The following is a 27861-nucleotide window of genomic DNA, read 5'->3' as shown; positions in this document are numbered from 1 at the left end:
TCTTTGTAGGCATAAGATTCAGCTCCTGCACTATCACAGTTAGGTCACATTAGTTTCTAGAGCAGAGCTTTCCAAACTTTTCATGTTGGCAACACACTTTTTAGACATGCGCCATTTCGTGACACAGTAATTCAGTTTTACTAACCCCTTTCCAGCCCTGGGAGAAGCATGGGAAGCATTTGCACGACACACCTACACACTGCAGCTGACACACTAACGTGTTGCGACACACAGTTTGGAAAGCTCTGTTCTAGATGCTTCTGTGCAAGCACAAGCCTATCACCAGTTCTACGAAAATTGGATTCTGCCCATTACTCTCCAGTTACCATCTATCATGAGATTCTGGGGAACCCTCATATTGTGTGAAATGGAATCCAGAACACAAATTCCTGCTTCCAACCAGATTTGGGAAATAGTTACAGATGTTCAATGCCAAACGGACTATCCAGGCCAAAAAATCTAGTTCCTGCAAATAATTTGAATCCAATGCTCACTAACTGTTTTTATCTGGACAAGCCGTCGAGAAAAAACTTGCTGTCGAGAGCTGAGCTAGTAAGACATTAAGATTGTGCTTATAACACATCTCTACAATTCAGTATTTGTCTCATTTGAATACTTATTTACATATATGTTTGCTTTTAAATTGTTCACCTGCCACACATCCTAGAGAAAACAACAAATTAATCTAAGCATTTGTGGAATTAATTTCATTCTTTGTTTCAGCCCCCACACCCACGCAGGCGTGCGGATGTTTTGGTCGATAATTTCCATTTGTAGGACTGCCACAGAATATGTTATATCCTTAAAAGCTAAGCATTATGAGCTTTGCATGAGGGAAAAGTGAAGGGATAAAGTTAAGAAAACATTTTAATGGTAGCACAAAGCCAGATGTTCAATTTTATTTTTTTTGGTATTTGGGTAGTGGGGGAACGATCAATGGCTGACTCATTATAATCATTGTCCATTAAGTTGCATTTATATGTCAACACAAAAAAAATTCTCTTAGGAATCATTACAGCAGAAAGATTAACCTGCTTTGGCGATTTATATTGATATTATGTCCTGCTCTGGTACCATTTTCTCCCCAGATTAGAAAAAGAGAACACTATACAGAATCAGCCTGAGGGTTGGATGTGCTAATTTCTGTGCATAGATCCAAACTGAGAATTAACCACTGTAGTTTAAAAAGAAGTATAATACATGCCAACAAAATGAGGAAGACTGTAATCAGATGACCTGTATGCCTGCTCAGTCTGCTGTCCAAGTGCTAGCAGTTGATGGACAACTTCAAAGTCCCTTCTCTCCCTTCTTATGGTTCTATATCTTTAAATAGCCCTTCAAACAGAGCACATGTGTTCATCCTAGCTGAGGGATACATTAACATTCTAGCACTGGATGCACTAAAGAAAGCAAACCAGTTTGGATACCTTGAAGCAATTGAGACAGGCACAGTGTTTTGTAGACTGGAAGGTTCTATAAGCTTTTGATGGTCATTTCTGTTTAGGAAGTGTAACATCTAACCACATGGCTCATAGACTCCATTACAACAGGGTGCTGGACTAGATGCCTTTGGTCTAATCCAGCGGGGTTCTTAAATAAAATTTCAAGCTCTGTCTGCAAAACCAAATAATACTCTTGGTGAACAAGGAAGTAGTACAGTTGAAGTGCATCAGCAGATGCAGCTGAAAACATGAAACTGTCTAGTCAGGTCATTGGCCCTTCTGACCCAGTACTGTTTCTTTTGACCTGTAGCGGCTCTCCAAAATCTCATTAAGAGAGTATTTCTCAGCCCTGCTGCCAGCCCATGCTAGAGACACCAAGAACTGCACTGAGGACCTTGTACATTCAGTGTGTTCTCTATAACTGAGCTTTGGCTCCTTCTAAGTTCTGATTTGTATGAGTCAGAGGATGCGACTGGCTGCAAACGTTGGGATTTACTGAATAAATGAAAACTTGTAAAAATGCTTTGGTTAAAGTACATCATAACTGAAAGCAGCAGCTTCTTCCCCAAAATTTCTCATAAATTTATTACCACTTAATCAGGAAAACTGTAATTTGTCCTCAGATGTGGACTATAATTACCATTTCCACACACATTTCACCACTAGTGTGTGTGTTTGCATGTGTGTATTCTTAGATCTAACCAACAGCTCTGCTTTACTTACTTTCAGAAGGAGAAACCTTAATATCTCCAAGATTCCAATGAATTGCCAAACACTTCATCATCATCTAGTTTCCCAGTCGAGACAAATGCTTGTTACCCTATAATGCAGGCAGAGATAATTTTTGCCATCTATGTTACTTACACAATTTAAGCATTTTTATTGATGGGCTGAAAATGATTTTCTGCATATGCGGTAAGTAAGCTTAATTTTCTGATCTTTTCTCATTAATCACAGATTTTCATAGGGTAATGAAAGCTCTTTTTTTCCTTGTGGTGCTGTGTGGGATTAAAGGGATTAAATGTTTGACATCACTCTTTTGTCTGTGCAAGAGCTCCACTGAAGAGTACAGTGAGTGGGTGTTAAAACACTGGACTAAGAACACACCCAGAGACAACGAAAGAATGGATGAAAATGGGAATAAGTTAAATATATTGTTTTGCTTAATAGAGTCCTAAAGGGAAAACTGCAGCCTCTGGATAGCAATACCATAAGATGTGGTATGATGCGGATTTTAAGGATTTATAAAATTTCAAGAATAAGTGGATACTTCTAAGAAGAATGAAAACTGGGATGATTTTGCCTCTCCTATATTGCAGTGCCTCATATTATTTGCATCCTCTTCATCGTATGTTGTTTCTCAATAACTGGAGAATGAAAGCTTACTAATGTGGGCTGATTGAATCGGTTTTACTCCTGTGACTTGAAGACATGATCCTTGCAATTAAACTGTTGCTTCTTACCTGTATATGGCCTACTTCTCTTTTAATCAGTCACAGTGATCATCATCATCATTACCACCACCACCATCCTCAAAGGTCATTCATGAAAAGACATAACAGGTGAGCAAAATGGTCACTGGGCATCATGGCTGCTGTTCTGTTTATGTACACTCTGTATGTCTGCCGCCATCCCAAAGATGACTTGCTCTTGGTTTGATCGGAAGGACTGTTCTTGTGTGCATCGAGGAACAGAAACAGAACAATGCATTCATATAAACTAACCTAGTAAAATTTCCTTTTCTACATTTCATATATGTATATTGTGCATGGTACTATATATAGCATATAGTGATTTATATGTTTACTATACAATAATTATTGGGTGCAAAAATACAGAAATGAAAAGTAGAGATGTAAAATGCTAAAAAGCTAAGGTGATTGTTTATAAAAGCTTATTTCTTTTCTGTATGACATATTTAGTTCTAAGCCAGTGTTATATATAATTTTTGTATTACATTTGTTTCCCTAAATGTCAGTGGTAGTAGCTATTTGTTTCTAAAAACAAAGGAAGTATATAATTAGGATTTTTAAAAATCAGTCTTAATCTGATTTTAATCATGTTACAGGAGCCTTTCATTTGGAATATAGTTAACTGTGTTATAATACGTGGAATTATTTTATCAGCATCTCTAAATCCCAGCCTTTAAGCTAGTTAATATATTATATTCAGTTTCTAGTTGAATTCCTGAACTTAGACTTTTGCTGTACATTGCAGTTTTAGAGCACAGTATCCAGGAAAATGAAAGCAAATCCTAGTCACAAGAAATATAATTCAGGTTGGGAGCTGTGTGCTTTGTGCAGGAAGAAAAAAAATATAGAGCTTTTTAATTATGTTTCCAACAGATTGTGCTCATAAACCACAATCTAGGGAGAGTCGACAATTTTCAGAAGTAGGTTGTTATATATAGCTTGCTTCCTTTTCTCTTCCTCAAGCATCCGCTTCCAAAGCCTGCTGCAGGTGGGAGAACAGATAAATACTGATCACCTGGGGAGAGGGAAATGAGGGAGGAGACAATCACCTTATTGTTTGATAGTCAGAGGGAGGCTTTATGCATGTGGCACTAGACATGTATAGTTTGACGTCCCCCCCCCAATTGTCTGAAATGGAAGAAAATCTTTAAGTACGGTAAATGCAAGTAGAGATTACATAATAATGGATGTATTTATGAAAATTCAGGGGTTTGTCTTGATCCCTGAGGTGAAGAGCTTAGTTCTAGACCCAAAGGTTACTGCTATTTAATGTATTTTGTGAAATGAATCTGTTATCTTGGATTTTTTACCAGTGGAGAAGATACTACAGTTAAAAGGCAGGCCAGTACCAGGTTTAACTTTGGACCAAGCTAGACCTGATGACAAATGCATCTTTGCATTTAATGTGTACATTAAAAAAAATGCAAATAGCATCAGATGAGGGGGTGCACAACTGGACAAACCCTATGTAGTCTTATTTAGGGATATATTTCCCACCATAATTATTTGGTGTAGGATCTTATAACTGTGTCTACTCTTTGTCATTATTTTGTCATCAGCATACCTGGTCATCTAAAATGAGATACAGAAAACATCTGGCACAAAACATCTTGAAACAGGGTATAATGTGGGACACCACACCTTTTACGAATAACGAACTAAAGGCATGCATTGTGGAGTAGAGTTATCCACTGGTCAAGATGAAAGTCTTTGGAAGCTCTGGAAATGCAGTGGAGTTAGTGTTTGTTCAATGGAATATTGTGGAGTTGGTGATGCTTATTTCACAGAGCCTGGCGTGCTCTGGTCCATGGGGTCACGAAGAGTCGGACATGACTAACCGACTAAACAACAATTTCACAGAGCTGGAATATTTTGAAATAAGGCAAACCTTTTGACATTTTGACATTAGGGACCACCCTAGAACAGTGATAATCTGATATTTATGGAGGGAAAGCATCTAGGTGGGGAGACCAGGGCATCCTTTTGAAGAGGATATAATGCTTTGTGTGGAAGACTGTAACTCAGGGGTTACAGGAATATCTGCTTTGCATGCAGAAGATCTAAAGTTCAATCCCTGCCACCCCCAGTTAAAATTATTAGGTAGCCGGTGACAAGAGCAATCTCCTCCTGAGACCCTTAAGTGCTGTTATCAGTCCAAGTATATAATACTGGGCTAACTCAACAAGTAGCCTCTTCTGATGCAAGACATCTTCCTGTGGTCCTGCTAACTCATACAGTTATAAGTGAAGTCAGTGTTTCCCCTTGATCCTATTTAGGGAGCAATCCTAACTTCCCTGAGTGAGCAACTGAGGGGCTGCTGGATGTTGCAGACCTCTCTCTTGGTTCACAGAGGTCACAGACGGATGAAGTCTGTTGTTTCTCGAGGTTTCCTTAGTGCAGCAGCAGAAAGCACAGCCAAGATTTCTCTTTCACTGTCTGTGTTCCAATTTGTGGTATGCGAATAGAAAGAGCATGTTGGGGTGGATAGGAGGCCTTAGATCAGCAGGATCCAACGCCCTCCTGTTCTCCCGACACATGCATCAAAAGGGGGGAAAACTGTAGCCTTAGAAACCAATGGGACCAATGAGAGGGTTTTTTAAATATCTAAGGATAGATTAGAAGGTGCCCCTATCTTTAACTTGGTAGGGATTAAGAAGTGGTAGTTTCTTCACCATGGAGTCCCCCCACCTCCCTGCCCCTATAGGATTGCTCTGCCCATCATATTCATTTCAGACACAGCTGTGAGTTTAAAACCAAAATGTTAATTCAAAGTAAGGCTGCAGGGCAATATGGAGGCATCCCTGAAGCCCATTGTCTGCTGCTTATGACACATGTGTGTGTATATATGGGTTACACAATATTTCCTAGAACTTCCAGTGGTGAACTCAAGCTCTCAGATCATTCACAATTTTCCTCTGAAAGAGCCACAGCAGTCCTGATTACGTAAGCCAAATGCTCCGCTTAACTCAGGATTTGCAGAGTAAGTTGGAGCCATAATAAAGAAATCAATTTCTAAGTACTCATTATATTAACATTCAGTTACGTGCGACCAGGAATGACCTTTTTTTTGGGGGGGGGGTTGAGCATGTGACTCTAAAAGGCTCTCATGTGACATAGCTAGCACCAGAGATTTGGGATATAGAATCCAAGTGATCAAATTGATATGCACTAAGGGCACAATCCTCTAGCGATGACTCTGTGACTGAGTTCCAGGTAAATTAACAGAAAATATGGACAAGCTAGGAAATACACAAGTGACAGGAAAGTGGAGGTAGTAATTTAGAGGCTCTTCCAAGGGCTTTTCCAGACACGCTTATGTCCAGTTGATATTGTTTTGTATGAAAGATCCAGATACCTGTCTGTTGCCATGATTGGCCTAACCATAGAGGTGAACTAGGCAACTGCCTTGAGTGCCAGCATTTCAGGGTGCCTGTTTCAGTAATGCTGTTTGTCCTGGGGAAAGAGATACTGCCAATACTTTTTGTCCATTCTCTAGATGACATTGGCTGCATTCCATGGGGTTTGACTAAGGGGTTTCTGATCACCATTGGTGATGAATTCACAGATGTTAAAAATGAATGTGAGAAAACAAGGCTGCTTTCCTTAATGTGCTGCCCTTATACTGCTTAGCATACAGGAAGAAACAAGGGGGGTATATTTTATTTTGCCCAGGGCAGCAAGAAACACTGGCTTTGCTTTGGCATTCCATTAAAGGAGTGCTTCTGATGTACCTGAGACCTTGAGCAACCACCAACAGAATAGGTAATACTGGTCCTGATGGACAAAAGGTGCTTTCAGAAAGGAGCTTATATAAAAAAAAAACAGAGAAAGGGCAATAATAGCCAGTCATTCTTAAAGGCAAACAAACAGAGAAAAATGGATAAATAAATAAACCTAATGCACAATCAACCTGTATATACAGCTGTAATATAATACCACATTCAAAACCTCTGTCTTGGGCTGTGTGCAAGCAGAGAAGATGCAACTTTCCCCAAGGCAGCTTTGCCTGAGTTACCTGCAGGATGGAGCAGCACTGGCAGCAGCCAAATTTGTGGGCATGTCCCATATGGTCCAGAGCTTCTGGCATTACCAGAGTAGTGTATGAAGTAGCCACACTGCCCTGGAGTGTCTCCCATTCTGTTGAAGTAATGTTCAGAATGATCCCTTGAAGTGGATGAAATTGATGAATAGGAATTTGGTCCACATTTTTTGTTTGTGGGGGCAGTGCAGGGAGTTGAATTACTGAAATCTGTCCCTCTTCAACACGGTACAGTCTCATCATAGAAGGAAGAACCACACTGTAGTTTGCCTGTTTGACCTTCCTCCCTCCCTCTCTCTCTCTCTCTCTCTCTCTCTCTCACACACACACACACACACACACAACTTCTACAGGAGCCACTTCCCTGTGCTGTTATCTGAAACACTTGACAGTGAATTATTGAGAAAAGTATGCATATGTGAAATTATTAATAAAACTTAAGAGACCTGTTGCTTGACTTCCCCTAATTGTAACCAAATCTTGTCCTATCAGTATTCTAAAATCAGTAGATAAGGGTTGCCGCCCTTCCCCCCTTGGATTTGAGCATTGTAATAACAAAAGCTGCATGTGGGCGATGGATCACATGGGTTTTCCCCACCTAGGGTTGTCATATTTCTGGGAAAACCTGTATATATCCTCCTTTTGGTGGCCAACATGCCCATCTGGGTGGGTTTTTACATTTTAAAGGAAAATTCCGGGTTTGGAGTGGGTGGGTTTTGAGCTCAGGTGGCTTGGGCTGCTCTGCACGCCATGGCCACTGCCAGCCCAAACCAAGGAAAGAGATGCAGTGACAGCAGCCTCACACACCTCTTTCCTGGCTCGGGCTGGCAGCAGCACAGTCCTCTTTTTTTCTCTTCAAGATATGGCAACCCTAAATTAGCACCTCACTGGCTCTGCCCATATCTTCTTGAAATTCATTGTTCTAGCAGCCATTTGGAAGGTAAGGCAGGTTGTTATTTTAAACTGACCTGTTTATATCATTCTATTGATCTGTGGTTATAGTATGGTACACTCTGATTGAATTGTTCTGCTTTTAGTGATACTCAGTTTTAATTGTTGATTAAAACAGCAACTCCTATATAGATCACCCTCAGAAACCTCTGGCAACATGTAGTGGGGTATACATTTAATTATCTATTGTTATTGCAGCAAACGAGAAATTAAGATGAGGAAAATTGACAGTACCAAAGTGCGGCCCATGAAATCTGAGCAGCTTCTCCGTATAGAGGACCATGATTTTGCAATGAGACCTGGCTTTGGAGGTAAGTAAATTTGCCTTTTCATACTTGTTAATTGATTTTTCTCATGCAGTAAACTGTTTGAGCCTGGGCCAAAGAGGTCATTTAAAAAGAGAATGGTATGTTTAACTCTATTTCTTCTTCCCGAATGTTCAAAAATTGAAAACAACTTGTCATAAAACACTACTTGGTATTTAATTTCTAGCACTAGCAAATCTTCCAAAAGAATACTTTGCTAAAGTAAGGACTGCCTAGTTTCTTTTGATTCCTGTCTTACACCTACCATGGAACCTGTGTGTTTTACCTAAGGATGGAGATAGACCTGGGTAACAGCCATGGAGAATTCAGCCACTGTTACCTTTATTGTTCTCTGCAGGTGTTGGTGCAAGCTAATGCCTACATAGCACTCAAAAGGGCCACATTTGAATGTCTGCTACCTCCTCTCCAATTCTGTGTTACTCCAAGACTTCAACTAACATCTGCTCCCACTTCCTCCCACCCCATTTGCTGGTTTACCATCTAGCATGAATTGAAGAGTTCTGGCGAACTCAAAAGGTTGCATACTATTTTGTGATATTTTACTGATAATAAGGCCTACTTTACAGGGCTGTTGTAACAATGCAGGTAACATGTTGCAGGGTAGAGTGCTGCTGTTCAAACTTTTAGCAAGTTCAGCCAAGTTTTTATCATAGCTGTCAAGTGTCCCTTATTTGAAGGGACAGTCCCTTATTCCAGCGCCATGTCCCGCTGCTGTCCCTTATTGATGGATGTCCCTTAAATGTCCCTTAAATGATGTCCCTTAAATTTCAAAGGAAGCAGCTCCTCTCCCTTCCTGCCGGCCAGGGAGGAGGGAGGCTCCAACTGTGTTGCTCACCCAATAAGAAGTCTAAGAACGACTGGGGGGTGGAGTTTGCATGCCTTGTGCTGATCAAATCGGCTGCGTACCTATTTATCAAACTTTGCAGTGCGAAGCCAGGCTGGGGAGCCATCTTAAGTTGAGGCTGCATAGGCCTTGTGGTGTATGTGATTCAGATTCTATTCAGTTGAACCTATGGTTACAAAGTTGGTTGGACAGTGTTCTCGAATCTACCAGCATGAGTTTGACCAGACTGCAGGAGGACAGGAAGACTGGAGTGCCTGGAACAGGTGAGGCTGCAGGTCCCTTATTTTGGCTGCTGGTCCCTTATTTTCAAATCTGTAAGTTGACAGCTATGGTCTTTATCCAGGGTATATTACATTTCATTCCCCACATCCAGCATCTGTGTCCACTGATCCTTGGATGAAGGATGGCATATACAATAGATAGATAATAATAATAATAATAATAATAATTTATTATTTATACCCCGCCCATCTGGCTGAGTTTCCCCAGCCACTCTGGGCGGCTCCCAATCAGTATTAAAAACAATACAGCATTACATATTAAAAACATCCCTGAACAGGGCTGCCTTAAGATGTCTTCTGAACGTCAGGTAATTCTTTATCTCTTTGACATCTGATGGGAGGGCGTTCCACAGGGCGGGCGCCACTACCGAGAAGGCCCTCTGTCTGGTTCCCTGTAACCTCACTTCTTGCAATGAGGGAACCGCCAGAAGGCCCTCGGCGCTGGATCTCAGTGTCCGGGCTGAACGATGGGGGTGGAGACGCTCCTTCAGGTATACAGGACCAAGGCCGTTTAGGGCTTTAAAGGTCAGCACCAACACTTTGAATTGTGCTCGGAAACGTACTGGGAGCCAATGCAGATCTCTCAGAACCGGTGTTATGTGGTCCCGGTAGATAGATAGATAGATAGACAGATAGATAGATAGATAGATAGATAGATAGATTAGATTGATTGTCAGACTGTGCTGAATTCTCCTCCCCCATGTGTTTTTTCTGTATATATTTTCTGCAAAACTTTATACACAAAACCTCAACGCAGTTTACAAAAAGATAAAACAATAAAATCAATGAAACTTCACAACCATACTTTAAAACATACAATAGTTAAAAACAGATTAAAATTACCTCAACTTTCTAAGCATCTGGGTAGACATGTCTAAACAAGAATGTTTTTAGCAGGCGCTGAAAAGAATACAGTAAAGGTGCCACCTCAATCTCAATAGGTAGGGAGTTTCAAAGTGCTGGTGCTGCCACACCAAACAATCAAGTCCTTACAAATGTGGAATGGGTATTATGTGGCACATGTAGTGGTGCCAATTCTGCTGATCTAGGCAGTCGAGTGGACGCATGTGGCGTACAGCGATCTCATAGGTAAACTGGTTCCAAGTTGTTACGGGCTTTATACACTAATAGTACTAGATTGAACTTGATCCAGTAGCAAAATGGCAACCAGCGTAGATCTCTGAGCACAGGTGTTATATGCTGACAAGGCCTCACTCCTGTCAGCAATCATGCTGCAGCATTTCGTACTAAGAGCAGCTTCTGGATCAAGCATGAGGGAAGCTCCACATAGAGTGCATTGCAGTAATCTAGTCTTGAAGTAACCAACACATGAATTACTATTGCAAGGCTTTGCTGGTCTTTCCACATTTATTCAGGCTTGATTTCCTAGAATTTTTTTAAAATGAAAAGCCAAAGTTCAAGGAAATGCCTGTTTATTTATAGAGTGCCATCAGCACACATGACACTTTCTGGAGTGCAAGAGGGCGGGTTCCTGCCCTGAGGAGTTTACATTCTAAAATTTGACATGGGGAACATGGTATCTTGATCCCATTAGCTGGCAGTAGCTGCAGAAGCAAAATGATGGTGTACTTGCATAAACACAACTATTGTGGCATCCTGAACCCCGCACAGCCATTTGATGATTTTTAAAGATATCCTGCAAGGACAGAAACTGATGCAGTAAACAATTTTATGTTTAGTGTTTTCATTAAAAAATGCAACCAAAATGTTCAGAGGGTTGTAGCAATTCCCCTAGAAGGAAAGGTGACATTTGGACTTTTTAGTTAGGAAAAGAAGGCAATTAAGAGGGGAAATGAATAAATTTATAAAATTATGTATGGCGTGAAGAAACAGAAGGGTTTTTATTTTGTTTTTCACTTCTCATAGTAACAATAGAATCTGAGGTCCTGCAATGAAGCTGAATGGGAGGAGAGACAGGACCCATGAAATGATGCTATTTCTTCACAGTCACAGCTCATTGCACAACTTCTGTAATTCACAGCGACGAGTTGTGGTGATAGCCACCAGCTTAAATGGCTGTTAAAGAGGACGGGACACATTTATGGCAAATAAGGCAGACATTATAGCTGCTATTTTCAGGACCAGAGGCCTCATGACTTTAAATACCAATTGCTGGGGAGCCTAAGTGGAAGCAGGCTATAGCACTCATGTTCTGCTTTGGGGTTTCCCCTAGACATCTGGTTTGCTACAATGGGAACAGAAGGCAGGACTGGACAGGTCTTTGGTCTGATCCAGCAACACTCTTAAGTGTTTCTTTCTGGATCCTGTGGGAGAAAAAACTATGACCCCCTCCCCTGTTTTCAGGTTTTGAGAGAGAAAATTCACAGTTTTGATTTGTGGATTGTAGAAGACCATATGTACTCTGAAACAATGGAGAAATCTGAAGCAGTGCCAAAACCTTATTAAACTAAGTGGTTAAACTTTTCTGAATGGCTTTTAGAACCACCACTCTCTGAGCAGGTTTTTGTTAACAAAAGAAATATATGTGTTTGCACATACCTTCTAGTTTGATCTTTAATGACAATCTTGCTGTACGAGGGTTTCACAAGGTGCATACTTATTTTTAATTATTTAAAGCAGTTAAAAAAAAAATCCACATACATCCATTTCATGGTTGGTACGGTACTTCTCTTTTCTTTCTTTTTGAAGGTTGTGTTAAACTCTCTGATCATCACATTTATTCTCTTTGTTATGTTCAAGGGTCACCAATACCAGTGGGCATTGATGTGCAAGTGGAGAGTATTGACAGCATTTCAGAAGTTGACATGGTAAGCTTTTCATTATTTCTCTACAGCAGTTCTAGTATCCAGAAGTTTGACAAAAAGGACTAGAAATCAGATGTCAAAAGACACAGATTTTAGAAAGCAAACTCTGCTCTTCAAATATTGATATACCCTTGCTCACTTTGCTTGCCAATCCAGCCCCAAGTGATACTTCACTGGAGTTTCTTCTTCCCATCCCATGCAACTACTAAAACTCCTCACCTTCCCAACCTTATTTTTGAAGCTCTTTCTCTCTTCTGTTCTGCAGCCCCACTTTGCACCCCCTTTTCTGCCTTAACCCCTCTTTTGTGCAACCCTCCTTTGCACAGTCAATTACTTCTCCTCTCAAGTTGTCTTGCCCACTGTCACCAGAGCCCTAAAACTGTTGCACACATGCAAACACATCTACTTTCTTCCCTACCTCCCATATTCCCCATCATTCCTCCAAATGCTACCTTCCACAGTTCCACATGCCTCTGCCCCAATTCCTCCCTTCTCTTCCCACCCCCCTCACCATCAGAGAACTAAAACTGTCCCACACACAGAGACCTTCCTACCACATGACATTAACTATAGACATGAGTCCCCTCCTTTCCCTTCCTTCCTCATCCTCCTTCCCCTGTTCCTGCCTTTAGAATCTTGGGAAATAGCCCATGAAAGCAGTGTTATGGCAGACTACATACAATGTGGTTTATTGTTTATATATTCCTCTTTATTTTCTTTATATAAAGGACTTCACAATGACTTTATACCTCAGACATTACTGGAAAGATGAGAGGCTGTCATTTCCTAGTACCAGAAACAGAAGCATGACTTTTGATGGAAGACTAATAAAAAAGATCTGGGTACCTGATATATTTTTTGTCCACTCCAAAAGATCTTTCATCCATGACACAACTATGGAGAACGTTATGTTACGTGTCTACCCAGATGGAAATGTGCTCTTTAGCTTACGGTAAGCACAATGCTCTCTTTATCTTCTAGTCACAGGAAACAAACATAAAGGTGAGAAGAATCACTAGCTCAGAGATAGATAGTGTGTTGCCCCCCAGATGTTGCTAGACTATAACTGCCATCTTCCCTATTTGCCATGCTGACTGGGACTGATGGGAGCATCTGGCACACATGGTGTTGACTACCTCTGCAGTAGCTCATTGTGATCCTTGCAGAAATTATAGGCATTGAAGGTTTATTCGCATGGCACTTAGAGCCCATGGCATAGTTTGGTCATCAGCTGTGTGCTGAGTTTCAGCTTCATGGCCACAGGTTCAGAAACCTGGGTGGCTCGGGTTTTGTTGCACCATTTCTGCTATTCCTGTCTTCTCCCACTTTAGTCCATCCAGTCACAGAGGCTCTTCAGCTGCCTCTGCCCTCTGAGGTAAAGTGGTGGCAATCAGGAAGAGCCTTTTTAGTGGTGTCCCTCCTGTCTATGGAATACCCTCACCAGGAAAGCTTGCCTGGTGCTCACTTTGATGTCATTTCAACAGCAGGGAATTTTAAAAAATAATTTCCCCCGGGTCCCCCCCTCCTTTTAAGCTGTTGAGAGTTAAACTGCTTGTTCTGCTCTGCTGAGTTATTGGTTGCCATGTTCTGCTGCTATTTTAAATGGTTATGTAATTATTTATTATTGCATTATTGCAAGGTATTTTGATTATATTTTTATTTCATAAGACATATTGTGCAGTATTATCCAAGCTGGTGCTCTCCAGGTGTTTTGGACTACAACTCTTATCAATCCTAGCCAGCATGGTCAATGGTTAAATATGTTGAAATCCAAATCATCTCAAACACACCAGTTTGGGAAGGCTGATTAGTGTCTGCTAAGGATATCATCTGGAGGCCATGTGGTTCAAATCTCACCTCAGACCCTCCCACCCTGCAGATTAGGGATAATAATACTCATTTACTGTACAGGATTATTGTAAATGTTACTGAGATAATGTGTTTTGAACACTCCCAAACGCTATATAAATGCTAAGCAGGATGATGATGTTATGCGATATAAGAAAGCAATATATTTCACCTAAGTTTGAATGTAATTGGTCCGATAACCCAGAAGGTTACCTGGTAATTAAGTCCTCTTGGGCTCCAGGCTTTGTACACCCAAGGAAGCCACTGGCTTCCTTATGCTGGGAAGGATTAAAAAAGGCTTCTTGGTTAGGCTTGGTATTTGCATGAACAACTTGCCTGGCTCTTGTGAGGGCTTGCATGTCTGTTCAGTGGATTTTAATTTCAGGCTGTAGTCCCAGATAGTTTTCTCCTGCTTTTCACTCTGCTCATTCTGTAAGGCTGCCTAGCCTGAAGATGGCGCCAAATGGAAACCTATTCTGTCTAGTATGAAAATTGGATAATGTAAATTAAGCACCAGATATACGGTCCAATTCAATGAATTATTCCACCACAACTGCAGTTTGGGATGCTCAGGTGATGGAAAGATTAAGACTACTAAAATGATGTACATAGACAAATGTACAGTAAGCCTGCAATTTACATGCATTTAACTTGTGTGCATTCTGCTTTACATGTGGAAAGGGTTCTGAGAAAAAATGACTTTGGCAATCCCACCCACCACTGAACCCAATAGGTTTTGACTGCCATGCAATTTTGGCTTTAGACACAATCCCCGGAATGTAACCCCTGCATAAGTTGCGGGCTTATTGTACGTAGAACTATTTCTGTTTCCAAAGACAGTGGGAAACTGGGGAGAGGAACAGAGATTAAGGTAGGAGAGTGTTTCTACCTATAGACCCCAACTCTACAGAAGTATAATGAGGAGTGATAACTACTGCTCACTTCAACCCCAAGTGGTGAGAGTTGTACAAGTATGGTCCCTTCATATTGCCAGAGAATGTTCCTGGCAGCACAGATGTTCCAGGGCACAGATGTTAACCCTCTGCCAGTGTGGGAGGGAAACTATAATGAAGGGAGGCAGGGGACTTGAGTTCTGAGGATACAAGCTCCTCTAGCATGCATCCCTGGAGCCAGATCCAGCTCCTTTTGTTGAAGGGGAATTGGCCATTGCTGCCAAAAGGCTTGCAACAGATGGGGAAATTGTGCTCCTCCATGAATTTTCATAATTTTTACTTCTCTAGATACTAAAATGATAAGGCCCAAATATTGAGCCAAAAATAAAAACTTAAGACCCCCAACTGGAATCCCTCATTCATTGACCTTAAGGCTCTTATACATAATGAAATTGTTGATATGAACACTAAAGCCTATCCCTTTGTTTTGCTTTATTGCTTTTCTGACAGAATAACAGTTTCTGCCATGTGCTTCATGGACTTCAGTAGGTTCCCACTTGACACTCAGAACTGCTCTCTAGAACTGGAAAGCTGTAAGTCTGGCTCAGCTATGGTATTGTATGTTCTACATGTATGTGTTTTTAAATAGGAATTATTAGAAGTACCTTACCTATACTGTATTTTAAAGGCATATGGCGTCTCAAGGACTTGGAGGGGTCTTCAAATACTCTTCTTGGGAACTACATTAGTAAAAAGCAATGAATATTTATAAAAGGAGACAGAACACTCCCCCTCCATAAGCAAAGAGGGAACTATATTGGAAACCTCTGTCATTTCATATGCTTGGTTTTGCTTAGGTATAATTTTGTATACCTTATTTGCTGTGTAGTAAATGGCTGTGGTCTGTCTGAGGACTGTGGTAGCATAGAAGAGGAAGGTGATGAATGGCGATTTTAATGAAACACAAAGGTTTCTAGAGGACAAAGTCAGAATCTGTCATGCCGTAGCATCCCTCTCTCCCATGACATCTTTTTCCTGGTCATCAGAGGTGGCACACCAGGCCATGTTAAAACATGAGCAAGCCTTACCCTATTACTCCACCAAGTTTCTTAAGTTAAAAAGAACCATCCTGTGACAGTGAAACATTCAAGGGAGGGTGACAAAGATAGTAAAGGGTCAGGAAACCATGTCTTATGAGGAGCAGTTGAAAGAGCCCAATAGGCATAACTGGGAGAAGATAAGATTAACAGGAGTTTGATAGCAACAGGCAAGTTTATCTGCCATACAGAAGATGGAGCAGACTTGTTCTCTGTTGCTGCAGAGAGAGGAACTAGAACCAATGGGTGGAAATTGCAGGGATGCAGATTTCAGGTAAACGTTAGGGAAAACTTCCTAATAGTAAGAGCTGTTCATTGGTGAAACAGGTTGCCTTGGGATGTGGTGGGCTTACTGTAGACCAGAGGTCAGCAAACTTTTTCGGCAGGGGGCCGGTCCACTGTCCCTCAGACCTTGTGGGGGGGGGCGAACTATATTTTTTTGGGGGGGGGATGAACGAATTCCTATGCCCCACAAATAACCCAGAGATGCATTTTAAATAAAAGCAGACATTCTACTCATGTAAAAATACCAGGCAGGCCCTACAAATAACCCAGAGATGCATTTTAAATAAAAGCACACATTCTACTCATGTAAAAATACGCTGATTCCTGGACAATCTGTGGGCTGGATTTAGAAGGCGATTGGGTCGCATCCGGCCCCCGGGCCTTTGTTTGCCTACCCATGCTATAGATGATTGAAAATCAAATTGGTTATAATCCCCTCCCCTCGCTTACCTTGCCCACTGTTATGGGCTTCATATGAAAGGAATGAATCAAGTAGCCAAGCTGTCTTCCTGTTTAGAGTCTGGTGTTTTCAAATGCTATCTAGGTAATATAATGCGAGTTAAGGTGTAAATCAAGAGGAAAAAGAGTCACAGGCAAGTGATAGTCTGTTAAGTTTATTTATTAATTTTCCCACAGATGCCTACAATGAAGAAGACTTGATGCTGTATTGGAAGCACGGCAATGAATCTCTTAGCACAGATGAGCACATTTCCCTTTCCCAGTTTTTCATTGAAGAATTCAGTGCTTCTAGTGGGCTAGCATTCTATAGCAGTACAGGTATAGCGCGTGACAGACAGTTATAGATTTTCTTGTTCTATCTAAATTCCTTTTGATCTTAGCAAAGAATAGCAGTCAGTGGAATGGTTGTTACGAAGGAAACCAGTTCAAAAGATTCTTTTCCACATCCACAGTGCATGTATATTTTGATTTTCCTATTAATTTTTCTATGTGACACATGCATTTTCTTTTTTTTTCTTTTTTGGTATATCTAAGAGACCTAGAGCCATTTCACGATTCATACCGAATTTCGATTTTGTTTCATCTACCCCCACTGTGCGTGGTCTGTATAGAAAATTAGAAGAGAACTGTAAAAGGAACTGAAAATAATTGAAATTTTAATGCCTCTGTATCACAATAAATTACATAGGGGAAAGGAGCATTAAGAAGTATGTTAGTCTGAAATTAATTGCCTCACAAATTTTAGAACTTTATATACAAAGGCTAGAATTGAAAGTGTTATTACGTTCATGCTTCAGGTCAATGAACAGCAGAACCCCATTACATATTGCAAACTGATTGTGGAATTACCCCATTTCAAATGGGATTTGCAGTGCAGTTGGAAGAGAGGGCACTTATGTTTGAAAAACACAAGTCTAACAATACAATCCTATGCATGTTTGCTTAGAAAGAACTATATTCAGTGGAGCTTGCTCCCAGGGACCTGTGAGTAGAATGGTAGGCCAAATATTTTTTGGGCATACAGAACCAATTGCATATTTCTTTGTATCCAGGCCATTCTAATTTTGTTTTTATGCTGCAGTGAATAGGTAGGCTTTTAATTCTCCCTGTGCTAACCTGGTGTAATCATAATATACATATTATTCTGGATATATTACTTTCTTTTTTTCAGGCAGGGTGGGATATTCCTGTTCCCTATATGCGTTCTTCTGTAAGCAACAACTTTCCAAAACTTAGGATGAAGAAAGCCAACATTTCTGTTGAGTTGAAGAAGGGCCAAGGCTAGAGCTTTATTCTCAATGCAAATATCATTGTGTAGAGGGCCCTATTCAGACCAGGTCCTCTGTAAGGGAGTGGAGGGCTAAAGCTCTCTACCCCTCACATCAGGTTCGCAAACCAGATCAACTCTCTGCATCTAAAATTTATTTTTTAAAAGGAATTCATGCAATTACTTATTGTAAGAATGGTGTCACATCCGGTTTGACTCTAAAACATACACTTTTTAGTGTTAAATTTCTATATGAAGATATGCTAGAGCACAAGCTTGTCTGGATGTCATGCTTTATAACCTGGTGGTGTATAAGCTTTACACAAGTTCAGGATCAGTGTATACCCCAGCTCATTGTTCACACAGCCAATTAACTCATAGGGATTAAGAAAGCGAAGAACCACGATCCAACTTCTACTTAGTTTAAAAATCCTTGACTACCTGCCAGTAAATTGTGGTAGATCAGTATAAAATATTTTATACACAGAACAATTTCCTCAAACTTTTAGATACAACAAATTTAATTGTACAGTACTTTTGCTTTATTGGCTGCAGTAATAGAGGAACAGCTTTGACTTAATATTGATAGTGTAACTCCCCCCCCCCAAAGTTCAAAATAGAAAATCAAGTAACAATGCTTGTGATCTGAATGATTAAAAGTAGAAGAGACAGTGATTTAGGCTGCAATCCTATACCTACTTATTGGAAGTAAGGCCCATTGAACTCCATGGGGCATACTTCTGAACAGACATGTACAGAACTGCACTATATTTGCCATTAAAGTTAGCCAATATGATTGCATATTTTAAAATCTCACTTAACATTTCCAAGTTGAAAATATGTAGGAGACTTATACTTTAGAGCACAATCTAAACTCCCAAGCTACTGGGCAAAGGTTTGGATGGGACTTGAGAGCTCTCTCTGCCCCGCCCAGAACAGTCCAGAATCAAGCATCACTCTGCTGGCGTGGAGCTCCCTGTTCCACTCACCAAAAACACAGTCAGTGGAAGTACTGCAACAGGCTTCCTGTAGCTGGTAGCCCATAGAAAGTTGGACAGGGAGGGACTGAGCCAACCTATGGTCTGTTGGATCCTGAACCAGCTCCACTGCAATCATTTGACAGCATAGAGCTTAATTCAGATATAATTCAGGTATAATTGCAGGTTGGTGGCACCTGGAGCCAACTTTTGCCTGCCTCTGCTTTCCACCCCAGCTAGCATGAGCGGTGGGGCTGCAGATACAGATTCAGATTGCTCTGCCAAGTAGGATTATTAGAGTAGAATTTCTACTACAATATAATGCAATGTGATTTTTATTATAAAAACAGGCTTTTATTTTTGAAGCTATGTTTTTCTTCCATTAACAGCATGTGTGCTGTTCCTGCAGAATTATGCAATGATTCACTAGATGGCACTGTCTCCTGTGCAGTGCTGTTGATTCAGTAGTCAGATGCTTGGTTTAACAGCAAAAAAGTGAAGCCAATGAAGAAACAAGAACAAATATAACCTGAGAATTTATTATTATGAAATATCCCTGAAGCATTTTCATAATGGTAGTACTAATCATGCAAGACATGATTAGTCAAATTCCTGGTGGATTAACTGCAATTCAGTTACAGATATAGAAAGGTTATAGAAAGGTCCGGTGCCTTCTGTTTCAGTGTATCTGAAGAAGTGTGCATGCACACGAAAGCTCATACCTAGAACTAACTCAGTTGGTCTTTAAGGTGCTACTGGAAGGAATTTTTTTATTTTGCAATTCAGTTGTTAGCCTGTACTTGTATAGCATTTTTTAAATTCCCATCAATTAGAGGTGTTTTTGATCTTCCAAAGCCATTACTTTAACAAAGGAACTGGTTATAGATTCTACCCCACATACACAGGATCACAGGTTTCGAAAGGACCCACCTATAACACTATTTAAATAGGTAAAGGAGGTGGTAAATGTATGCATATTAATAAGTCACAGTTCATTGGAGGGAGAACAGAATGTGGATGTTAAGGAATATATTTACATATTTCAACAGGTTGGTACAACAGACTCTTCATAAACTTTGCCCTGAGGAGACATATTTTCTTTTTTGTACTACAATCCTATTTCCCATCTATGCTGATGGTGATGCTGTCATGGGTCTCATTTTGGATCGACCGAAGAGCTGTTCCTGCAAGGGTATCACTAGGTAAGCTCTCATATGAATATATTTAGGGTATGGTGGAAAATACGTTGTAGCAATTGGCTTGTGTTGGCTTTATAGGTAGTTCACAGAAGTATATAATCATTATCTTACTCTTCCTACATTATCTAACACTTATTTCATTTCTGGTAGAATGAATTTAAGTGTGCTTTGCCTAGTTTTGCTATACCCAAAGAGCTGTGAGATGCAGCAGTGTGAGAGGAAAGGTAGGCGGGGACCTGTCTGGAGAGTTAATTAACTCAACTCAGCATTTCTTGTGAAATCATCTGTCCTGGAGGGAGATTTCACTTTTCCTTTGCGTGAAAGAAATGGCTGACCTGGGCAATAAACCCAGACTTATTAGCTTAGTCATAAGTGACAAAGTGGTAGAAAATGTTTTTTACTATGTACTTTGTCCTATGTACAAGTTGCAGGCATTTTCTATGTATGTGAGGTGGTACAATGTACCGATGTTTGTGCTCACATGCATCTCAGTACATACTGTCAAGTGCCAGCAACTAGGAACCTCATGGTTGTTGAGCTGAGTCTGTGTGAGCTCTAAATCTGAAGCCTTGGTGGCAGAAGGGAGGAGCAACGTGTAGCATCAGCCCTGATGGCAGCGGAAACAGAAAGCCTCTCAACTGGCCAAATCTGGTATACTGTACTTTTCCATCTGTAAGATGCCCCCATGTATAAGATGACCCCTATTTTGGGGGACTATAATTTAAGAAAATGGGGGGAGTTGGCTATATTACCAGAGTTGTTAAGCTTTTTGGGGGGGGATTGCTTTCGGGAAGGATTGCGCAGAGTTTTTTGGGGGGAAATGCAGAAAATAACTAACCCCAAAGACAAGAGCTCAGAATTGTTTGCGTACCAGAATCCGACAAGTGTCTGCCCGTTCGCAAACACAAGACGGAAAGTGAACACCCAGTTGCCGCGATGGCAGCCAATCCAAGGCAGCCCTTGATGCAGCAACCAAACTTCCGCCCAATTAACGCAGGAGCAGCCAATCCAAGGCAGTCCTTGACACAGCCAAAAATCACACACCAAAACGCCACTTACAAGCTGCAGCTCGCGGCTGCAACCAATCACCTGGTCCCCTAATGTACTGCCTTTGTATTAGACGAGCCCAGTTTTTAAACACTATTTTGGATTAAAAAACCCTTGTCTAATACACGGAAAAGTACGGTAAAGACTACATGTCTGGAAGCGAACAACTTTCTACTACAGTGGTACCTCGGGTTACAGATGCTTCAGGTTACAGACTCCGCTAACCCAGAAATAGTACCTCGGGTTAAGAACTTTGCTTCAGGATGAGAACAGAAATCATGTGGCGGCGGCGTGGCAGCAGTGGGAGGCCCCATTAGCTAAAGTGGTACCTCAGGTTAAGAACAGTTTCAGGTTAAGAATGGACCTCTGGAACGAATTAAGTTCTTAACCCGAGGTACCACTGTATCTGAAACTGTGGGTGGTTAACCGAGAGTCAGGTAATTAATCTGGGCAACATGGTTTCAGATGCTTACAAAACCTTACGTTATGAGGCAAACTAGTCAATACATTAAATGTGTGATCATATTTGAATATCATTAATTATTTTTAAAAGCAGCTGGTGGGAGGGGGACATGAACCTGGACTGTGAAGTGGGGGGTTAACCATCTCTTCCTGTACTATTCCTCCACAAAAGTAATCACCCTGGAGCTACCATCTGCCCTGGAAGGGAAGATGCTATATGAGCTCATATAGCATCTTCCCTTGTGGGTCAAAAAGCTTAGAGGGATTGTCATTGAGAAAAATGATGCAGGGGAAGGGGTTAACCCCCACAGGTACATCATTTGGTGGACATCTCCCCAGAACATATGAAATTCAGCAGTCCTTTTAATTTTTTAAAAGAAAAATCTAATATGAAAGGATACATTTTATGAACCTAACAAATAATATATGTTTTCTACTTAAATTATTCAGCACTGCATAGGAACCATGCTACTTAACCCCTTTCTCCCCTGCTGCCCCTTCAAGGATCAATGTGGCTAATGTTGAAAAGCATGTTCTTTAATGGGTATCAATACCCTGTTCTGAGAACCACTGTTTCACCATATCTTCACCTAGAATCAGGCCATATTTAATTGCTAGAGATTTAAAAGGGAATGATTGATTTCTCATTACTCATTCTAACTAACGGAGCAGTATTCCAAGAAACTGAATTTGTGGTGTCTTGCTTCTTACTTAAGGGATACCCTTAAGGGCCATAGGTTTAAAAAAATCCCAAACATACAGAGTTTGTTAAAATATCCATTAAAGAATTATGCTTTTAAAGTAGAAAAATAACTTCTTTAAAATTAATATTTTATTATTATAAAACAAAAGCATAACAAATACAGTTAGGAGATACACAGGGAAGAATAAATGTGGAAAACTAACAGTAATTATATTAAATAGGTAGTAAAGAAAATCCATGTTGAGTTTTATCAGGCAGCAGTAAGATTCCTTCAAAGAGTAGGGATATTTTGTTCTAAAAGGTGACAAGAAGACTTATAAGAAAATGAAAGCCAGAATAGTCTTGACATCATATTTGCCTGGGATTTGCAGCTTGGCTGAAAACCTGGCCCTTCTACACTGGAAATATGAGGCTTCCTTAACTCTGCATGTTGCTCCTCTGAGAAAAATGGAGCTTGGAAACATCTTTCAAGGAGAAAGATAGGTGCAACTCTAATGTTTTCTGTAAAAGAGCACTTGAAGGCTTGGGAAAGACATTGTCCTCGCTAACCTTGTGTTGCCACTGAGCCTTGTACGTGGGTTGAAATCTGGTACCACCACCACAAATCCTGGGTACTCAATTCAGTTATTTGTCATGTGATATTTATATATGTCATGTGCTGATAGAGGAAGGAAGTTAGGGGGCACCAACCATTTGTACACACGTTATTACTGTGCATATTTTTGCAAAATGCAAGACCATATTGATGCTGTCCCTTCATCTTTTCTCTCTCTCCTGGCAGGTATAACTACTGTGCTGACAATGTCAACCATAATCACAGGAGTAAGTGCCTCAATGCCTCAGGTGTCTTATATCAAAGCCGTGGATGTATACTTATGGATCAGTTTTCTCTTTGTCTTCCTGTCTGTCATTGAATATGCAGCTGTAAATTATCTCACAACAGTGGAAGAAAGAAAACAGCTGAAAAAGAGAGGAAAGGTATACACTTGCTTGTGTTCTAGTCACAGAAAACACTATTGTTTGTGATGTCTGTGCTGTGATTTGTGTTTCACAGTCCTTAGGCATTTGGGAAGCCTGTTAAAATGGTGTCTGTTCTTGCATTGTGTTCTAGAACTCCATTATTTCACCAAGCCTTAACCAAGGATTGCCTGCTTTTCAAACTCCAGTATTACAGTTAAACTCTTTTCTTTGTTAACTTCTGTAGTCTAACCTTCAGCCAGATGGTGCTAAGGTCGGCTAACAACAAAAGTAAAAGAAAATATTATAATAAATATATTTATAAATGTATAAATACATATTTCTAAATAAAATTAAAATACTTAGAAGAATATATAAAACCAAGGCAGGAAGAACATCATTACAGTCAATAAAAAAACACAAGTTAAAAACATCAGTTCAGCTTATGGACCTATTTAAATAAAAATGTAATTGACTGCTGATGGAAGATCATTAGAGGTCTCCCTTGGCAAGGAATTCCAGAGGCTAAGAGCAGTTACCAAGAAGACTACCTTTTTCCCACCAATTGTCCCTCAGATGTAAGCAGATAAACAGAAGGGCTTCTCCCGAGAAACTTAAAATCTTGACAGCCTTGTATTGGAGAATACAGTCTTTCAGGTAATCTGGTCTCAAGTTGTGTTGGACAGTGCAGATCATAGCTAGAACTTTCAGTTATGCTTGAAAATGGATTGGGCCAGTGAAACTGTTGTAAGTCCGGTTGCAGCATTCTAAAGCAGTTCAAGTTTCCAATCTTCAAAGGCAGCCGCATGTAGAGCATGTTACAATATTCCAAACAAGATGTAACTAAGGCATCTGTTACCATGCATGCACTTGGTGGCAAAAATAAGGGCATCCAGTTCAGGGCTAAAGCCAGGATTTACACTGCAAATCTAAGTATCAAAGAGGAGTGTAACCCACTCCAAGGTAGACGAAACCCCATCTCCTAATCTGCCTTTCAACACCAAAGGCTAATAGCTAAGGGATCACATAACAATCTCCAACAGCACTTTCTGAACCTGTCAGTCCAAGAAGATTCAGAATCACCATAAAAACTGTGCCTCAAGTCCCATCCCATCCAAGAAGGGACTGAACCACTGTAAAACTGCCTCTGAATCCTGTCCCATCACAGCAGTCCAACATGAAAGCTGCAGATAAGTCGAGCTGAACCAACTAATTTGTGTGGGTAAAAAGAAAAACTGAGATTATTTTGTGGTGGGGGAAGACTTGTACGTATCATGGACTGTATACAGTTAAGTCAGACTTGGAGTAGACTCAATGAGTTTAAGTCACTGATTTCAAGGAGTCTACTCTGAATACGATTTAAATACCACCCTGTTCTTTTCTTTTTAACTGTTACAAGTTAGGCTGACAAGATAGATCATGTTTATTTATTCAATTTATTTATTAATTTCTATACTACTTTATATTTTTAATAAAAATCTCAAAGCGGTTTACAGCATATTAAATCAATAAATCAACAAAACATTAGCCGGGGAACGTTCCTCCGGCCTCATGAGAAGCCTCTTCCAGTAGGGCTGGTGAGTCTGGCCAGGTAGAAAGGGCCTTGCAGGGAGCGGCCTTCACGCCTCACAGACGGGCGATGTCACTCTGGCCACATGAGGAGCTTCTTCAGTAGGGCTGGTGAGTGTGGGCCTCGCCCCCTAGGCCAGGTGGAAAGGGCCTTGCGGGGAGTGGCCTTCACGCCTCACAGCAAATATGAATGTGATATATATCACTGGTAAGTAACTTTTGTTTTCACAAATCTTCTGTAGGGTTTATTGAAAAGGGTAACTATGAATCCTAGGTTGTTGTCATAAGAGACACATAGTTCCTGTATCTGTAATTTTAATACAAAACTTAATGTTAGAATGTCAATTGATTTTAAAAAAATACTCTTCCACTTTTCTGTCCTACATGAACAACATTCATATTGTTAGACAACAAGGCCCTCATTGGTGTCACTTGTGGAAACATCCTTGTTGCTGTTAAAACTATTTCCTGTATGCGGGATTAAAAAGAAGCAGCACTTGTTCTTCAGTCATTTTATTTAACCAGTAATTGTCCCTTTTTTCCTAGGCTGCTGGATTGTATAATATCGATGCAGTGCAAGCAATGGCCTTTGATGGCTGCTATCATGACACAGACACCACCGACATTGACCTGACCACCTTTTCAGTCCCTTCTGAAGAAAGTTCAACACGAGGGCAAGCACCCAGCACCCCCACTCTAGATGCAGCTCGCATCAAGAGGAAGAGATCCTTGAAAGGGAATGTGGGCAGGATTATTTTGCAGAACAATCATGCCATTGACACATACTCCAGGGTTATATTTCCTACTGTATATATTGTATTCAACTTTTTTTACTGGGGTTTGTATATATGAATGATTATAACTGATATATTTTTCATATGAGCACACCAGAAATGCATAGTAAAATACACATGCCATGATCTGTGTAAGCAGAGATGCTTTAGAGTTTGAACAAGAGATTCTGCTACCCAAATAACAGGTTTTTCTCCCTGCTTGCAAAATCTATTATCTAAAATGGAAGTCCCAATGGCTCTGAGTTTGTTATGCACTCTGGGCTATTATTCCTAAATGATGATAGGTGGTTTTAAGCTAGTTTGTATGACAGCAGTGTAAAAGACCTATTTCTGCTGTGTGATGCACAGGATTGGTAGTTATGCAGCTTCCCACAACGCAGCCATCTAGCTTACAGAACTATTTTAAAGCTGCCAAGAGTGGCTAGACCTACACCATACAACACCTAAATCTTCCCTCCTCTGCCAACGTTGCCCACCACTCCCACCTATGATCCAGACTAGTGTTATACACTCAGCACTAGGATCTTTCTCCGAATAATTTCACTCTTCTTGCTGACTTAAAAAAAAAAAAAAAAGCTCCGTAGCCTTCATTCTTGGATGATTGAAGCTGACTAGGAGCTGACTTAGGAAGTTGACTAGGAGCAAAATTAGACCTGGTGCTGGAGAACCTAACCATAGACTGCCTGAGTTATAATAGCAGCTGGTATTCTATCCAGCCATTGGAAGGTGCACGTTGTGGAATAACCACAGATAATCAGTTTTAATTGAAGGCTCACAACAGGAAACTATGGTAGAAATCTCTGAAATAGTAACTAGTATAAATGCTATTCTGCTCAATTTAATTAAGGCCAAGTAATTTCAGTCACTGCCATATCTGTAAAAAATATGGTGGCAGCCAGCAGTAGCTTTACAGTCCAATCCAATGCATGTTTACTCAAAAATTAGCTCCAGTTCTTTCATTGGGACATTATTCCATATAGGACTGCACTCAAAACTATACATTGCATGTATTATCTTCTGGACCAAAGCAATCTAGGGAGACTGCAAGTTTAAGTGAAAAATGGCAGGCATAGTTATATAGGGGCTATTTAACCCTTCTTCCTCTGATTATTTTTCCATTCCAATTATCCCAAGTGTTTTTTTCAAAGGGTGGGGGCACATCCAGGAAATTATACATGAATATGTGTCCTGTCGTGTTTGATTAGTTAACTGAGGAACTCTCCTATTATGCTACAAACTGGATCAATTTCCTCAAAGAACAAATACTGGCCCTTAAAAAGGTCATAAGGAGGCTGCAAGCACCTGTCGCTAAGTAGGGAGAAATTTTATAAAACGTGAACCCCAGATGTAAAGTGGAAGATTCTATGGTTTTTTACATTTAAGTTCTTGTGAACCTCTTATCTCCTTGACATCTCTTTGAAAACCATGCTGGAAATTTTTCTCTTTCTTGTTTCTGAGCCAAGTCAAAGATCCCATATAAAGTATTAATCATATAATATATATCAGAATAGAACTGCTATTAAGTTTAACCAAATTAATTGCAACTTTCCTATTCTTTGGGCTCATCCATCCATACCTTTGCTCCGTGCTTTCTAGGTCCAGGTCCAGGCTTTCCATGGAAACCCAATTGACATTTGCTCCGATTCAGCAGTAAAACGCAGGCCTTGCTGGGTAAAGCAAAAGAAACACACCACACACACACAAACACAGACCTGGAAAGTTGAGAGCTGTGCCTAGAAACATGGCATAATGTTGTAGGCTAACAATAGAATGAAGTGTGGATGAACGCTTTGTTGCAATCACTGTATCACACCCACAGGAGCACTCCCATTCATTGTAATGGAACTACTCTAGGGAAAATGGTTTGTAGTTTTGCACTTCTGATTAATGTTTTATAATTTTGCAATTCAATGTGCAGTATGGAAATATCCGTTAATAAAAATATAAAAATATATGCAAGTAGTGGGTTATAATAAAGATTTTGTTTTAAAAAAGAAGGCATTCTCTGGTGTGTGCATTTTTCCTGATGGTAGGAGGAACTGCTCTCCCTGTTTAGAAAAGGGTGCTTGCCTAGAATCTCACAAGTTGTGTATTTATTTTTTACACTTCCAGCAACTACCCTTATAGTGAGAACATTAACCATTTATCAGACACCAGTCTCAG

General features: G+C 40.4%; 1 protein-coding gene across 8 annotated transcripts in view; it reads left to right on the top strand.

Moving 5' to 3' along the window:
• GABRR3 (gamma-aminobutyric acid type A receptor subunit rho3) overlaps positions 1-27861 on the top strand; it is a 40391-nt gene extending 12530 nt beyond the window's left edge. For 3 of the 8 annotated variants that reach the window (XM_081858495.1, XM_081858493.1, XM_081858491.1), the window contains exons 2-11: positions 2172-2357; positions 2495-3004; positions 8103-8215; positions 12077-12144; positions 12870-13093; positions 15393-15475; positions 16901-17041; positions 20017-20169; positions 23160-23356; positions 25451-27861. In XM_081858495.1, the coding sequence (XP_081714621.1) occupies positions 2874-3004; positions 8103-8215; positions 12077-12144; positions 12870-13093; positions 15393-15475; positions 16901-17041; positions 20017-20169; positions 23160-23356; positions 25451-25756 (1416 nt within the window). In that variant the 5' untranslated portion in view covers positions 2172-2357; positions 2495-2873 and the 3' untranslated portion in view covers positions 25757-27861. Of the gene's footprint in view, positions 1-723; positions 2358-2494; positions 3005-6586; positions 6677-8102; positions 8216-12076; positions 12145-12869; positions 13094-15392; positions 15476-16900; positions 17042-20016; positions 20170-23159; positions 23357-25450 lie in introns of those variants that run through there. The other 5 variants (XM_081858496.1, XM_081858494.1, XM_081858492.1 and 2 more) reach the window with 5 other exon arrangements.

Source organism: Podarcis erhardii (genome assembly GCF_964252035.2).
Source record: "Podarcis erhardii genome assembly, chromosome: 4".
Classification (NCBI taxonomy): Eukaryota; Metazoa; Chordata; class Lepidosauria; order Squamata; family Lacertidae; genus Podarcis; species Podarcis erhardii.
Note: the sequence above shows the minus strand (reverse complement) of the source record. Positions and strands in the feature narration are given on the sequence as shown.